This window comes from Strix uralensis, chromosome 1, assembly GCF_047716275.1.
Source record: "Strix uralensis isolate ZFMK-TIS-50842 chromosome 1, bStrUra1, whole genome shotgun sequence".
NCBI classification, from domain to species: Eukaryota; Metazoa; Chordata; class Aves; order Strigiformes; family Strigidae; genus Strix; species Strix uralensis.
Genome location: NC_133972.1, coordinates 124,705,360 through 124,722,468, shown reverse-complemented (window position 1 = coordinate 124,722,468; position 17,109 = coordinate 124,705,360). Strand labels below are relative to the sequence as shown.

The following is a 17,109-nucleotide window of genomic DNA, read 5'->3' as shown; positions in this document are numbered from 1 at the left end:
TCACATGAACCTAAGTGGTGAATTCCTGGATTTGCTTACATGAATTTGTTTTCTTTTAATTTTGCTGTTTTTTAAAAAAATATAAAATTAAAAAATGCAGTGCAACTCCTTCAATCTTTTTGCAATTCTGCATGGTTGAACATTTGAAATGAGTTTGTGTATCACCCCCAGGCATTGATTCAGACTTGACTGGGGCAAAGCAGACTCCATGTGCTTATTTTTATACACGTCATTTGGGAAGTTATATAGCCAAGGGAACAGAAAATGTGTTGCTCCACTGCCAAATTATCACATATCCCTCGATCAAAACGGGAGGTGATCCTAATCAACAAGTTGTGCGACCTTAGTGCAATGGCAATGTCAGGTCAACTCGGGAAAGTGAAGAGACAGATCTAAATACAAATAAAAAGAAAGAGAGAGACAGAAAGAAAGAAAGAAACAACCAACAATCCTTATAATTATCATCATCTGCTGCTTTTCCCTCTTCTGGCAAAGAAACACTCCATCCATTTGCAGAAATCGCCCGCGGAAACGTTACATCAAAACTAATCACAACGATTAAAATCAGCTTTTCTGTGCAAGAGGAGAGTAAAAAGCAAGTTGGAGGCTGGAATGAGACTGTTTTTTCCACCAAAAAAAATCCGAAAAAAAAATACACGCGATATATATATATATCTATATGCACGTTTCGAAGGAGATCAATTTTATGCCCGTGTGATCAGTTAATTTAATTTAACTTTTATTTCGGAGATTGATTCAGACTGGAGGTAGAGACATGAGCTAATTGTATCCTGATCCTTGCCTTGAGGGGTTTCAAAGCCCTGGAGCAACTATTCTCTGTATTTTGCTCTGTCTACCTTAGCCAAGCTATTGCATTTCTCTCTGGTGTAGCGAGGAGAGCAGACCGCTGCCGGGAGAGAGAAATATCGGAAGTGTGAGTTGGGGGGGGGGGGGGGGGAAAGGGGAGAAAGGAAAAAAAAAAAAAAAAAAAAGGAAGGGGGGGAAAAAAAAAAAAAAAAAAGAGGGACACTTTTGCGGCTCCGATGTTCCAGGTAAGGGCTGCTCGGGATTGTTGTTGTTTGCAGCGGAGGGTGCGGAGGGACTCGGGCGCCGCTCGCTTCCACGCATGTGCCGGGCGCTCGCACCCCGCGCGGGGACGCGGCGCGGCCGCCTCGCCCGCCGCGCTCCCCCGCGCAACCCGCGCCCCCGCGCAGCGCAGCGCCGCGGGGAGGCGGGGAAGGAGGGAGGGAGGGAGGGAAAGAGGGAGGGGGGCTGCGCGCTGGGCGGGCGGGCGGCGGGGGGGGCTCCTCCTTTCCCCACCACCTCTCCAAGGGGGGGACTTTGGGGGTGGTGTGTGCGGGGGGGAATTTATTGAATTTAAATTTGTAGATTTTCGCGCGGGGGGTGCGCGGATGGCATTGTTCTCCGCCGGGCTGCAGGAGGGGGCCGCCATTGTGTCTCTGTGTGTGTGTGTGTGTGTGTGTGTGAGGGAGCGAGCGAAGCGGGAGGCACCTTCCCCCCCCCCGCCGTCCCCGCGCGGCGCACCCCCTCCGGAGCCCCCCGCGGCGCCCTTTGTTGCTGGGGCGGCGAAGGGAAGGGCGGCCCCGCAGCCCTTCCCCCCTGTCTCCGCGGCCCGCGGGGCGAGGCGCCGGGGCCGCGGGGCAGCGGCCGCCCTGCCTCCCGCCCTCCTTTCCTCCCTCCCCTTCCCGCCGCCCGTCTGCCCGCTGGGCCCCCCCCGCCCGCGGGGGCTGAGGCGCGGCGGCCGTTGGCGGCGGGACGGCGGTTGCCCTCCCCGCCCCCCCCCGGCCGGGACGGGCCGCGCTGCCCCGTCCCCGGGTGTCCGACGCTGTCCCGGAAGAGCGGGAGCCGTGTCCGCCGTTTCAAAAACCAAAAAGAAAAAAAAAAAAAGCCGTTCGCCGCCTGTTTCCAATCAGCGAGATACAAGTTTATTTGAGCGTGCCCTGCGGGCACCGAGCGTGCTCGGATTGTTCGGGCGAATTAAAAATGGGGGAAACGCTTCCCCCTGCTCAGCGGTGGGGGCTGCCGAGAGACCCCCGGCTCCTCCCGGCGGGGGGGCCGAGCCGCCCGCTGCCCCTCAAGCATCGCTCGGTGTGCGGGGGGGCACGGACACGGCTCCGGGCGCTTCGGGGCTGGCGGCCGGAGTGATTATTTTTGTTCTCTGTCACAAGTGCGGTGGAAAGGCAGCGCCTGAAACGCAACTTTCCATCTTCATCTTCCCCCGAGCGCCGGGGCGGCCGGGACCGCGGGCTGCGGCCGGGCGGAGCGGGGAAACTCCGCGGGGATCCGAGGAAGTTGGTGCCCTGCGCACGCCGAGTCCGGAGGAGGGGGAAAAAAAAAAAAATAAAGTGGGAGTTTAATTGGTGCCGGTTGGGTTCAGCAGCGGCCGTGCAAGGATGCTCGGCCCGCAGGTCGGAGGCGCTTGGGGAAACTTCCCCTCGCCTATTCAAAATGACTGCGGTGATTTTGGTGTATTAATTACGCCCGAAGCACAACACGAAATGTTGTAGCACACGCTAGAGGTCCCTCTCAGAGCTGTCAGACGTTAGTTAGGGTGTTTTCAGGTTGGGTTGTTCTGTTGGTGGTTTGTTTTCACTGTTTGAACAACATTGACTATTGCTGCAAATAGCAGTGCAGCGTACTTTATTTAAGTAAGGGTGAAGAAGGATTTGCGACGTTTCTGTTTGTGCCCTTGTTGTCTGGGCATCGGTGGGTCAGTGACACATTCCTCTGGGCTCTAAAAAACGAATGTAAACGGGATTAATTTCATGCAGTGATGTATGAGTTTTGTTTGCAATATCCTCACAGTTTGTTGTTGTTGGGGCCAAGTTCCAAATTTCGTACTCGCTTTTCTTGTGTGAATCCTGACATGGAAGTAAACAGCATAAAACTTGGATAAGGATTCCAGGCTCATGGTTTTTGCAAGAGAAATATTGAAGCAAGCAAAAAGCCAAGTACTAAGATTATAAAGAGTCAATAAAGGTGATGGAGGCCACTGAAAATAATTGATCCCCAGAAATTTTCATATCCAGACCGTGTTAGGGAACTAACTAGTCCCCCCAGTCTTCATGTATGAGAAGCAGTATTATCACCATTTTACAGATGGAGAAACTGAGAAATAAAAAGAAGGTCACTGACTTGCCTAAAGCCATATAGCAAATAAAAGATAGATCTGGAATCAGCTAGGATAGATTTAGATCTCTTGCTGATTTGTACTGCTGTAACCATTGATTTCAGTGGAATTCTTCTGGATTTAAGTCAGATTCAGACCTTAGGTGTTGCTCTGTCCCTTAGAAACACTGCCTTCATCTAAATTCCAATTTGAACATGACTGAATTAAATGCAAGATTTTTTGGGGAACATTTGGGGTACATCTAATTTTTAAAAGCAAATTATCGTGAAACTTTAGGACTATGTTGGCTTTTGATTCTTCTCCCCCTCTCCCCCCCCCCCCCCCCATTACAATTTAATCTGTCACATCAATGTAGTTCCCTAGTTGGTTTTTGGTATTGTTTTTTTTAATGAACCATTTCCTCATGCCTAGTGCAGCTTTTGTTACTGGTTTCTGAGAAGGCTTCTTACTAGATGTCTCTGAATGAAGCCTTCAGTTTTATGTCAGAACCAGAACAACCTGAGAACAAATGATTTTGCATGAGGAAGACTTCCATTCATTGTGGATCGCACTCAAGCAGAAATGAAAAATTGCATGACCATTGTATACAAAAAAGACAGCTTTTCCCCTGCATAGAGGAAAGGCTGCATGTAGAAGACTTGCTCCCATAGGGTCTTTATTGTATTATGATAAGTTTATGTATGGAGAAAATGTGATGTGAAAGGAAATATTCACTGATCATAACAAATGTGAGTACATTATTCAAAGTGGGGTCTCTCACAATTAACAAAATACCAAATCTGCCAGTCACAGTCAGACAGCATTTCACATGAGCCCAGCTGGGAAGGAATTATAATTTCTGCTTTCTGTATTCCAACTACTTTAGAAACATTTTCAGGATAACATAAAACAGACACAGATGCACAGATTGTGGTTATGGTGCTTTACTGTTCATTTATTAATGTGTGCTGATATATACAAACTGCCACCACTGAAGCATAATGTAAAGTTCCTGCTTTCATGTAAGTAGTCATCAGCTGGATTTAGTAAGATGCTGATACTTCAGGGAGCTGATAGTCTCTCAGTGTTGCTAACACCCCTGCAGTGAGGGTCTGACCCCATATCTTAATGGGTGGGGAAGCAGACAGAGAACATGGGTCTAATTAAGACTATTCCCCCCCCCCTCCCCCCCCGTTTGAGCTTCTGTGTCTGAAATAGAAAGCATTTAGGTGGGATTTAGCCCCACAGAGTGTGTGTGGTTTGTTAAAGACCACGTGCTGCCTCCCTGACTGAGCCGAGTTTTAAACGCCAGAGATTTAGCCCCCTTTCTCATGTTCTGTGCAGTAAACTACTGTGCCTCACTTGCAATATGTGTTCAACTCTTCTCTGGTACCAGAGGAAAAATAATGCCGATCAGAAGCAAATTTTAGCGGAGATGCCTGCTGTTACTTATTTTGGATCCTTTTACACTGCTGCAGCGGAGCCAAGTTGGATCTCCTTCCAGGAAACAAATTTAGTTAGTTGTTTTTTTCTGACAGAAACATAATTCTTACTTTAAATGGAATCTCTTCTCTTGGTCTGTGTTGCACTTATGTTTTCTTTTTACAGCCTGGGTAAAATTCATCTCTGGTATATTGCCATTGACTTCTGTGTTGTTTCACAAAGAATTAATTTGCCTTTCTGTGTTAAAATACAGATTTCTGTTGTCCTACTTTCCACAGAAATCACTTTAATTTTTTTCAGTGTGAACGAGAAAAATATAAAATTCACATTCTCATTTTTATTTTGTCCACCTTTACTACTTGTGTAGGCAGAGGTATTTCTTCTTTCACTAATTCTCTGGTAAATTAAGTTGAATATACATTTAGAGAATGTCTATAGGTGGGAGGAGGGAGTAACTACTATCTTCCTAGCTGATAACACCTTCAAAAAACCATCTTAATGTACGTGAAAGCCATTAGCACATTCCATATTGATGATGTATGTTGTAGTTTTAATAATCCTGGGTTCTCTAATGTGTATTTTAATCATGCTTTTGATCCAGAAATCAAATAAACAACATCCCATATCCCACTGAACCAAAGGTGATGCTGTTGCATGTTCAGTTGTTGTAAGCCCATGTTTATAAAATGAATGGCTCACCCGATAACCTTTTCCTGATAGCTCTTCACATCTGGCTGGCTACCCCACTGGCAATGGAAGTTACTGGTTTGATGTGGTTGGCAGGTTAGCGCAAATGTGGCTTTGCAGGTGGTTTATATGTAGCCAAAGTCTTCGGATAATGGATACAAACCTTACAAGTGCTTGCTAGGGCAAAGGACAACTCATCCTGACAAATTATTTAGTGGCTTTTACTCAACTGGTTTTCCTTGCCCAATGCACTCATGAATAAGGAACAGCCTTTAAAAAAACCAAAAAGTAACACTGCATGGTGGGGTTGCCCCAAGATGATAGCGAAAGGAGTTCTGTCTCACCCAGGTTAATGGCTCTTTCTGCTTCTGATTCTCAAACAAGACCTTTACAATTGAGGTCGTTCCCCCTCAGCCAGCATTTATGGCTCAGTTCAGCCTCAAACCTCAGGTTCAGTATAGGCATCTATGGGGTTTCCTTTATTTTCACTGGCATAATTCAGGATTATTTTCAGTATAGCTAACATGTGGGACTGTAACTGGTCGTATGCAGGCTCAGGCACGTGCACCCCACTCCTGACTCTGTGATTGTGGTTGCCTCTATCAAACAGGCAGCTGGTGTGGAGGCAAAACTGTTGTCTACTGCTGTAGCGGGTTTTGCCAGACCTTGCCTGTTATAACTTCTAGTTCTCAGGGAAGAGCTGTGAAGCCACATTGTGATTTGGTCAGGCAGAAATGATGGGAGGTTGTCTCAGGTAAGGCATTTCCAACAGACATGAGGAAATGTAAATACTTCTGTGTAAGGCACAGGTGAAATTTAATCTAGAGCACAGCATGCAGCTCTGAGCATCCATCTTTGAGAAAGGTGAATTTAAGATGAAACGGCGGCTAGAAGGATGATCGGGGAATGAAGTGTCTGCCTTGTAAAAGGATATTAGAAGAGGCTTGAATATCCCGTGTTAGCAAAGTGTAGTCTGGAAAGTTACACAACTATTCCCTATAAATACGTACAGGTAGTGAATCCCAGAAAGAAGAGAAGTAACTGTTCAAGCTAAATGGCCATAAACATGGATATAAACTGGCCCTGTTTAGGCAGTAGTTTCCACGAACACTTTCCGATATATTATCTAGAAGATTCAGCATTGAGATTGAGACCTTGAACTCAATAATACTCTGCTTTGGGCATGTCTTTAAAACCTGGGCTACTTGGAGAATATTTACAATAAAAGCACTGCCAACCCTTTACCTCAGTGACCTTACCTGCAGTCCCAGTAGGCTATGGTTGACTTAAGTTTTTTCGTCAACTTTTCTGTCAGTAGAGAAGAGGTTTGGGTTTTTTTTAAAGAAAAAAAATAAAAAATATATATTTTTAAAAATCTGCCAAAAAGCAATTTGAGATTCTTTTACAAAACTGAAACCAGATCTCACTCCTGAAAATCACTATTTATTTTGAATTTTCATTAGATAGAAATGTGAAAAAGACCATTTGACAGAAAAATGAGAAAAATAACTTGAATTTTTCACAGAAAAAAATCCTCAGTCAATATCTTTTTATGATTAGTGAAAATTTTGTGTGTTTGTCAGTGGGAAGAATTTCTGATTTGCTCTTTAGATAGGATCCTTCTTTTCTTCTCAGTTCCAACTGTAAAGCTGTTTCTATAGTTCTTCATTTTTTCCAAGTTAGGCCTTCAGTGCTTACAGTTTTCCTCTGATTTATTTAGTGACATTCACTTTATTTTCGTCATACTCTATAAAAAGGAGAGGAGAGATTTAACAAAGAAACATGAACAAAAAGCCCTTTTCTCTTTTCCTCACCCTCTTACAAACATTAATTTAAAAACATCCTCTTCATCATCCAATCAGCTGGCAAACTTTCTGCATGCTAGTTTACTTGTATACCCAGCTTAGAAATCCTGTTGGGGAAGGACCGTCTCTTCTGCTGCAGCAGATCACTGCAGGTATTCAACAAGTAATTAATAATAGTTGCTGCTATCAGTGTTGCCAGAGGAGCAGGAGGAAGAGAGGAGAGGAGTGGCAGACGTTGAGAACATATAAATAACTGTTGGAAACCAAAGTATCCAGGGGCTGCTAAAGTGGCTCAAAGTTAAGGCAAAGTGCTCTTATGAAATAAAAACAGCTTTATTTCCCTGTGTGAACTGAACCTGGCGGCGGCATTAGATAGAAGAGGGGTTGTGCATATCACGTCTTAGTGAGTGCAGGCCCATCAGCATGATCCCACAGCCGTCAGGGGAGGGAGGGAGGAGTGCTGTGGTCCCCCAGACGCAGGGGAAGGAATGAAATGGGGGTCAATAACTGAAATACCATGCCTGTCTCCCCAGAGTGTGCTGCTTTCTAAATCAGCCAAGACTCACCTAGAAGTTTAGTTCAGATGTCCTAAGAGAAATTCATGGTCCATCCATTCAGCACCAGGGACCAGTGATGAATAATTCAGAGGATCATTATAATTTCTGTAACCTGTTATGTACCCATTATATCAAACACTTTTCTAAACACTGAAGAGAGATAATCCATGCACTAAGGACCACTCACACAAGGTAAACAGACCTTCCTAGCTTGCTAGTAACAGGCAAATTTGACACCATTTATCCATAGCAGCCTGTTTTGCTGTAAGTGGTATGGCAGGAAAGGGTTTAAATGGGATTACCGTCTGTATTGGAGGGGCCTTATGGGTGATGTCAAGGCAGCTGTACCAGCTGGTGAGCGTAGGTGAAGGCATAGAGACCATTATAGGAGAAAATGAGAAAAGGGCAGACTAGATCATCAGAGGACAATTAACACTGATTATCAAAGGGAGCTCACAGATGCAGAGAAGTTAGGGAGGACCTTGAAGACTGGTGAAAATCAGCAGATGCAGCACCAATGTAGGGATTCAAAGAGACTCAATAGGGAAAGTTGGACAATTAGGGCTCCATTCTGTGTAGACAAACAAAAAACTGATGGATTTACCCTAGACATCCAAGAGATGGTAACTGATGAGATTCATGTAGGATCTTACATGGGTCTGCAGCTTGGCTCTGGAGAAAGAGGGAGGGAAAGAAGCAGTGGAGTTTGGAGGTGGCTGCAGGTGTGAGCTGAGGGGAAGAGAACGAGACAGTGCAACCTTCCATATCCTCCAGCTTTTCCTTACAGTGGCCTCTGTGGTACAAAGACAGTTTGGGATTCCTGGAAGAAAAATGAGGACGTGATTTTTGCTGTTAGCAGAAAACTGAATTTCTAAGGTTGTTCATGCTGTTCTGAGGAAGAGGATTCCTGAAAAACATGTAGGCAGCAGTGTTCCTGTTTTGGGGACATATGAAAAAGCAGCAACAGTTTTTGGTGAGCCTTCTACACTCAGGCAGGTGAGACTCAGGAATAAAAACCGTTAGCTCTTTCTCAGGGAAAGAGGTGGTTCTTTCAAGGGAACTCTGTAGTTTTGAAGAAGTATTTTCTTTAGCTCAAAAATTTGTATTTATTATTGGCTACATACAATCTTCCCTTTTTTCCTTAATCTTCTTGAATTATTTACATCACTGTCCTGCAACTGAGAGTTCCATGGGTTGCTTAGAGATAAGCTGGAGCGTGATATCCTTATCCATTTATAAGCTAATGCCTTTTTAAATTCCATTAGGTGCCCTCTTGTTTTATGAAGGGCATCTGATTTCTCCTTCACACCATTCATTATTTTATATACCTCAATTCTATCATCTTTTACTGTTTTCCTTTCTAAATGAAATAGTTCTGGTCTTAATCTTTTTGTTTAGAAATACCCCCACGTGTCTCTAATCATTTTTGTTGCCTCTGGCTATCTAGTGTAGCTATCTAGCACTCCCATCACTGCGTCTCACTGGATCTTTTAAAGCTAGTTCCAAAGTCATCAGCGTGAAGGAGACTGAAGGATGGTCTTGTGGTTAAAGTACATCACCAAGAGTCCAAAGTTCTGTTTCCAGATCTCCTGCCCTATGACCTTGGGCTAATCACTCAGCTGCTGAGATCCACAGCTTCCCTTTTAGTCCTAGGAAACGGTATGGGGAAATTTCAAGCAAAGCGTGTTGTTTCTCCATGCCTGGATGGAAATTATTATAGAGGCGCAGCCATATTAACTGTAGTAGTTTCGATTGTTTTTACACAAGGCAGCTGCATGTGTGTTGAAATTTGTAACTTCTCTCTGACTGTTTGATTGTATGACGCTTGACTGTTTTCTATTTGTTACACTCCTCTGATACTGGGTTCCAAACAAATTCAATTAAGTCATTTCTCTTTGTTATTTTATGGTGAACTTCATATGGAAAGTATGAGGTACAAATGATTTGGGCCAATCAGACTCATGGCTTTCATGCATCCTTGGGGACTTGGAAAGCCAGTGCAGTCCTGCTGAAAGTGAAAACCAGAATCAAATTCTAATCTGTTACATGTAGGACATGGCCCATTCCTGGGAGGCGCTGGGTACCCCTCACTCCCACTTATACTTCCCACATGTGGGATCCAGACTATGGTATTGCTATCTTGTCTCCAGTCTAAACAAACTTATTATCCACAACCTGTCAGGAACATAAGATTCACCCATCTGGTTCCCTCCTCTGATGTTTTCAGCTAGGCCTGGCTGTTACATATTTCTAGCACCTCTATCACTCTCCAAAAGCCTGCTTCAGGTCTGGGGCACCTCACTTCCTTGATGTGTCATTTGGTGCCTCACCATTTCTGGCACACAGGATCATGCAACACAGCAGCTGGGTGTGCGCTGCTGTCATGGCCCCATGCTCCAAGGGATCTCACAAGCAAATACATTCCCAAATGTCATTGCTTGCTGCAAACGGTCATATCTCAAGCACTGGGATAGGAGATCTTTGAGGTGTCTCAACTAGAAAACCTACTTTTTTTAGAACATCTTGTGCCACAAAAGGTGCTAAAAGAATACACTTCTTTGATAGGATGCTACTCCAGCAGAATAGCAAAAGCAAGCTGCTTAGATATTTGTAGCATAAAACTAAGGATAAGTAAATTCTGGTTTAAACTGCATTTTTTTGTCTGCTTGTTATCCTCCCAGTGCTGTACCTCCTTTTTTGCCTTGATGTCCCTCTTTCTTTTTGTAAGCAGATAGTCATGAATACCCCAGAGGGCACTGCCTGCTCCTTTTGCTGGCTGGCTCAAGCCTCTGGGCACATTCCCACACAAGCCCTGGGAAGTTTGGTGCTCTTCTGGTCTCTTTGAAAAGGGGTCAATCCTACAAGACTCTTCTGATAACCCCAATCATGTCAATAAGCCTGTTTGTGTGACTAAGTATAACACATAAGGATGCTCAGGGATTTGGTGCATCAAGAATCTTTGCAGCTTTAAAAGAGGAAAAGGGTGGTTTGGCCTTTGGTGGGGCTTGGAGGATTTTGTTTCCCTTATGCCTTATAGCTGGCATTTTGTCAGAGCCTTCTGCTCACTAGCATTCCCATGACACATGAACATGCTCAGAGAAAAATTTCCTGTGAGAAATCAATGGGCTTCATTAAATTTTCAAAGTTGAGAGCTGTGATCCTTTTTGCCCCTCTCCACGGGCAGCTGGCTCTGCCAGATTCTGATTGCTTATGTGAACATTTGATAAATCTCACTGTGGACTACATTTGCTCTTTCACCCAAGCAGTTATCACACACATTTCCCTAACACTTTAAAATTATGCCTGCCAAACATTTTCTGATGTAAAGTTAAAAGTCATCTATTACTGAAGTGATTTTTCAGCCCTCATGGGCATGTTTTTCTTTCCTTTTTTTTTTTCTTGTGTAGTTCAGATAGTTTCAAGCTCTTTTAAAAAGGCTGCCAAGGGTCAGTTTCAAAAAATATATATTTTTTTTAATTTTCTGTGCCCTAAAAATATGTTGGTGCTATTCTTCTTTTATACATCTCCTTTTAAAGTCGAAGTCAAGTGAACATAATGCAGACTTACTGCCAAGGCCACAGAAAACCTGATACAAAACTGGAGATTGCTTCTTCCTCTCCCATGCAGGTATTAGTCTTGCACTTACATCAGGAAGGACACTTTTCCCATTGACTTCAGTTAACGATGGCCAAATAGGCCCCATACCATTGTGCCGAGGTTGATGACGCTCTTTCTGAAGTGACCTCCACTGTCTGCGGTGGCGCTTGTGCCTGCTGTGCCTCTGAGACATCCAAACCGGGGACATGACTTGAAGGGTGCACAGCTCCCAAGTGGCTGCCACACCGGCTCACAGGGAAGGGAGCAGGTTCTTGCCCAGAGCAGAGCTGGGATGGGACTGGATCAGACATCCAGATTTGAAACACTTCCAAGTCCCCCGCTCTAAATTGGACCTGTGTGGATGTGATTGCAGCTTTGCAGTGCAGTGATTTGGTGGTGTTTAGGGACGACCTCTACATGCAGACCATTTGTTTGTATTCAGAGCCTTGCGTTTTTCCCCCTTTTCACCTCCTGTATGGATCATACTCCTGCCTCCAGTGTGTAAGCAGAAGGCAAGATGTCACTTCTTTCCTTCCCTGATCCGCTCGTTTCCCCCCTTCTCAATGCTCTTGGCATTTTCCTTTAAATGCCTCTTTTCTTCCTCTAGGTTCCAGAGCTGTGCATGGTTTTCGAAACTGATTAAAGCAGTTTGTCCTACCATGGCAGGGAGATGCTAAAACAAAGCATGTATGTCTCTTGGTTTTAAACCAGGATTTTTCTCAGTTTCTTCTTTAGCAAACATGGTTAAACAGGATCATGGTGTAAAAAAAAAAGCAAAGCGACTTCTCCCTTCCTGGAGAGCACCAGCCTGATAACACATCCAGCTTTTTTTGAAAACCCTGCTAGTGCCCTTGAACTTACTGAAGCATGCTGCAGCATCAAAGGGTCTGACCAGCCCTAATTTGCCATTTCCCTTCAAAGTGCCTCGGCAGGACCTTTATTTGAAATTGCATTTGCTGCTTGTTTGAGTCACAGCTGCATTTCGTGCAGTATCTAGAAGTGTAGCGACTTGGGTCTGGGCCAGTCTTAAATAAAGAACCTAATGCAAATATCCCTCACCCCAGTAAAACACAAGAAACGCAAAACATCATACAAAGCCTTCTAGGGTGGAGATAGAAATCTAATAGCTAGCTAACACTTAAACTGCACTGCAATTAAAATATAATCCTTTAAATTTCCTGGATTTGAAGGGAGGAGAGGGTTGGAAAGAGGTACAGAGAAGGAAACGAGTCAGAAATGAAGACATTACAATCCTTAGCCTCAACATGGAACTACTTAAGCATACCATAATTGCATCACAGAAGGTATGCATACCCCGAAACCAAAAAGGAAGCAGGAAGGCAAGAGAAAACAAACACAGTATGATGAACCAAACAGGTAACCTTCGGGAAAAGGAAATCTAGTCCTGGCTAACCTGAAAGAGAGGAACGTAAAGTGTCAAGGAAAAATGAAAGATGGAAAACAGGAGGACTGAGAGGAAATTTCAAGTGCAAACAGACACATTTCTGCAAACAAATGAGATATATAAATATCTGAAAGAGAATTAGTGGATTTGCTAGATCAAAGGGGCAATTTAAAATGACAAGGGTATCGCAGAGACTACATTATATCCTCCCATCAGTCTTTACCAGTCGGAAATTCACTATCCACATATTTTATTTAATTACTAAAGATGGGGGCCTGTCAAACATTGAGGTACCAGAAGAGAAACTGTAGGATTGACATGCTGAAGTAACAAACCTCCCAGAGCAGATGGTGTCAATCAAGGCTGATATCTGTTAGCAAAATCATGCAAGTTTCCCTTAAAAATAGACTATTCTGCTATACCAAATCAATGGAACATGGCATGTATTTTACTTTAAAATCAAGATCATCTCAGCCACAAAAAAAAAAAGGTTGAAATATAAGTTAGTAAGTTATAAAATCTGCACACAAGGTTAATGCTAAGTATGACTGATCCAGTAACAGAAAAGCATGTCTTTTTTAACTTCCTAGAAAAGCCTTCTCAATGAAGCCATGGATTATACAGAACCATTTAATATAAATTTTAGAGGAAATTTCAGAATGTCTTTGATAACTTTTCTCACAAGATGCTGTTAAGAACATCTAGCAGTCATGAGGTGAGATGCAAAATTCTGCCCTAGCATCTGTTTTACAAAAGAAAAACATTGGAGAAACAAAGAGTGAAAGGTTAGCAAGGAAGGAAGTAGAATACCCACAGATAGATCCTAGGGGTGGTCTTTAAAACTTTGAAGAGTTATCAGAACAATAAGATGGGACATTTGGAGGTAACAACATTGTCAAAATTGTCTACCCCCTTGGTCACCGAGGGTGAGACAAGACTGAAAAACTTAGGGACCCAAATACAGTTATGTGAAGAGGAAGATGGCATTAATGTTGTTGCTTTGCTGACGCAGAAAGTTACAAGTGTGAGAAGAAATATTCTGAGTTCTCTGCATACATTCTCAGGTTATGAAAAACCTCTTAAAGCCTTATTTTACATGTCACGTGAAAGCAGAGCAGCAGTGGAAGGGGCAGACTGTGGTGCTCGGTGCTCACAGAGCTGCAGAGGCTCCAAGTGGCACTGGGACCCAGAAGGCAGTGAGATGGGGCTCCTGTAAACAGCCAGGCTCCTCGCCCTGTGCTCAGGGGCTGCCCAGGACCAGTGCGAGCCTCTGACCTGAATGAACTGGTCTGGTCACCCTGTTGTACAAAGGTTAGAGTAAACACAGAAGGGACCCAAACCGCACAAAAACCACAGAGGCATGTAAAGTCACCACCTGGCTGTGCAAGAGATGATTTGTTCAGAGAAAAGACTGAGAATATGATAAAGGTAGCTGATATAATGAATACAGTTGAGAAATTATATATTTCATTTTACTCTTTCATGATATGAGGAAAAGGTTTGTGTGACAGTGTTAGTTTGTAACAAAGAAACTGGTGTTATTCCTGGAAGACTCAGCTTTTCTAAATTTCTGCCCAGAACTGACTGCAACACCACTCCTGCCTATTTCCATGTGTGTTTCCCTATCTCTGCAAACTGAAACAGCCAGGGCGATGTTCTCACAAAGATCAGAAATAGAATAAAATATAAAGCCAGCAAGTCTAAAGCTGATAAGAGGAATTATATTTTGATACCAAATGGAAACTCCCTGGTGCAGGACGTAACTGGCAGCAAATACCATTCAGCTCAGCATGGGCTGGCACAGTGAGGTTCACCCGGGCTAGTCCTTGGGAGAGAGACAGCAGAGAAGGCTGTGCAAAGACTCGTCCCCTGCAACAAAGCTGTGATCCATTTTTAAGGAGAGCTGTACTGGTCCCTTCATATTTTTTGTCCATAAAAATTACTAAAGTTTGTAATTCAAAGGTTCCTTTCACTGTTCTTGTGTATTTTCAGTCCCTTAGTCCTGCAGTGGTCAGGTTCTGCTGCAAAATTACTAGCAAAAAATGTTCAGTTTAGTATGGGTTATTTGAAATTTTGTCAGTCCTGGGGTGGGCAAGAAAGAAATGGAGAGATACTTGAATAAGGAGGAAATCTAGTTTATGGAAATGAATAGAACATGATTAAAGCACAGAATAAACTCCTTTCATCTCACAGCAAATACAATATTTGTGGGATGTCAGGATTATGAGTTTCTTGTGAATGACTAGAGTTCAAAATACTCCTATTTGTAATTTTGCGGCTAGTGGCACTTCAGGATCCGAGTATCACCAGAAGAAATTACAGAGAGGGAAATAATTTGGAGAAGAAACTAAAAGTTTATTATGACACAAATCACAGTGGAGAAACGGAAGATTAATTTTGTTCCAACATGCAGTACATGCTTTAGTATGCAAGCTAAGAAATAATAATATAAAACCTCTCTGCCTAACCTGATCTACAAATAAAATCAATTTAATTCTTCCACTTTTCCCTGGCAGTAAAGAGTGACAGTATAGGTAAAATTTAGCTGACTTCAGGATGATATTGCCAACGCTGATTATTTTTGTTATTTAGCTAAAAAAAATGAAGGAAGGTCACATTTTGTCCTTTTTAATCAGTGCCCCCAGTGGATACTTCTGTTCTTGCTCCTAGAGAGTATTTTATAAGAAACTGCATTTGAAAGCCCAGTATTTCACTTCTGTTTTTCTCTAATGGGACTGATAATCTTAGGTGCAAAGTTGCTAACCTGTGAGAGTGCCAAGATGCCAAGACCTTACAGGGGCCACCAGAAAATACGAAGCATTCAATATGTGATGAACTTCCCACAAACTCTGTTACAGAGACTCCTAGGGTAACACCTATTGCTGTGTGTACGTGAGAAGGAGAAGGGAGGAAAGAGAACAGCCAGATCACAGTTTTCTGTTCTCAAGGGCAGGTTGTGTAATCTCCATAAGTGGGTGCACATCTTTAAATATATTCTGAGTATTAATGAATCTGGCATTCATGTCTGCCAGCCACAAAATAGCAATCTGCAAGCTGCTCCGAGCATCCCTTTCTGTGCCAGAGTTTCTGTGGAGGTGGTCAGAACCTCGAAGGATTAGACACTCCGGACAAAACCTGCTATATTTAGCTATGCATAGGGAATTCCTCTGTTTCCTTGGTTATCTATTACATTTGCAAATAAATGTTCTGCTGAAGGCATTAATAAATGCTGTCAATAACTTCTTCAGTCCATAAACTGATCACAAAGCAGGGTAAAACTGATTGCTGGATAGAAAGCGCGACTATGTCCCGGTAGACTGGCAAACGGAACAGCAGGAGTCACTGTCCTAAGGCAAAGAAATTAATACCAGGGTCTGTCCAGAAGTTAAAACCATGCAGGTGGAGCATTCCCTTGTCACACATGGAGGAGGAAAGGGTTGCTTGGTACACCATGCATTTATGAAAGGTTTTGGGCAGGCAGTTAAACAGAGGGAAGTGTTTTTGTGCTCTGAGTGAAACGAGAGAAACAAGTTCCCAAAAGGCACAGATTTACCTAGAGAGGCAGCCAGGGAAGTTGTGGATGTGTTTCCACTCTGCTCAGGAGAACCTCTCTTTTGCTATGAGCAGATGACCCCAAAGGTTAATTTAAAACAATGATTATTTGAATAGAATAACCACAAAGCGAGACGGTGATAGTAATGATAATGGCCACCTCTTCCATTGCACTTTTTATCAGCAGATTTCAAAGTTTCTAACAAAAGAGGTATTTAACTTTGGATGTGTTTTACAGAAAGGGAAACTGCTGCACAGAAGATGGAGTGACCTATCCAGATTCAGCCAGGAGGCATTTGGCTGAGTTAGGAATAGAAACCAGAGTGCCAGCCTAATGGGGAAGGCTTCCTAAAACAACATGGAACCAAGGTGAAATGGTAGCAAAGTCTCCGCATTTCAGCAGTGAGAAGCACTAGCTGCCTTATTCACCGTTTCTTTAGAATATCAGTACGCACTTAAAAAAAAAAAAAAAAACACGAGTATTTAATTAATTACTGAGCTGGCTCTACAGTTCCTCTACAGGATGAAAACAAACACTTAAACAAGCCTCTCCTGCCAACCCCACCCAACACCTACTCAGTTACAACAGATGGATGAGCGCCACAGACCAGATGTCAAAATGATACCAAATTTGACACTGCACAAGAAACTGTAGCATGCTGCAGAAAAGAACCGCTCCCACAGTAACATTATTTAAATGCCAGATTGCACTGATCCCTCTTAGAAGTGATGTGCCCGGAACCCAGACAGCAAAGCCTGTAGTTACTGCCACAACCTCCTGAAATCTTTCAATCTCTTTTAATAGTCTTGCCTAAATTTTGTCATCTTCTAAGGGTGGGAAGCTTTGTTGAAAAAGGGTATAGAAATACCTGGCTGGAGTCCAAGAGGGATGGGATGACTGTCTCCTCTCCTTGGAACAGCTTTGATTACACC

General features: G+C 43.4%; 1 protein-coding gene across 2 annotated transcripts in view; it reads left to right on the top strand.

Annotated features, from left to right (window-relative positions):
• The first annotated feature begins 896 nt into the window (after positions 1-896).
• Positions 897-17,109, top strand: part of KCTD1 (potassium channel tetramerization domain containing 1) — a 104,430-nt gene continuing 88,217 nt past the window's right edge. The window contains exon 1 of one of the 2 annotated variants that reach the window (XM_074879975.1): positions 897-934. Coding sequence is in view for 1 of the 2 variants with exons in the window: in XM_074879968.1 (XP_074736069.1) it covers positions 1,044-1,052 (9 nt within the window). In the remaining variant the exon portion in view is untranslated. Of the gene's footprint in view, positions 935-1,029; positions 1,053-17,109 lie in introns of those variants that run through there. The other variant, XM_074879968.1, reaches the window with a different exon arrangement.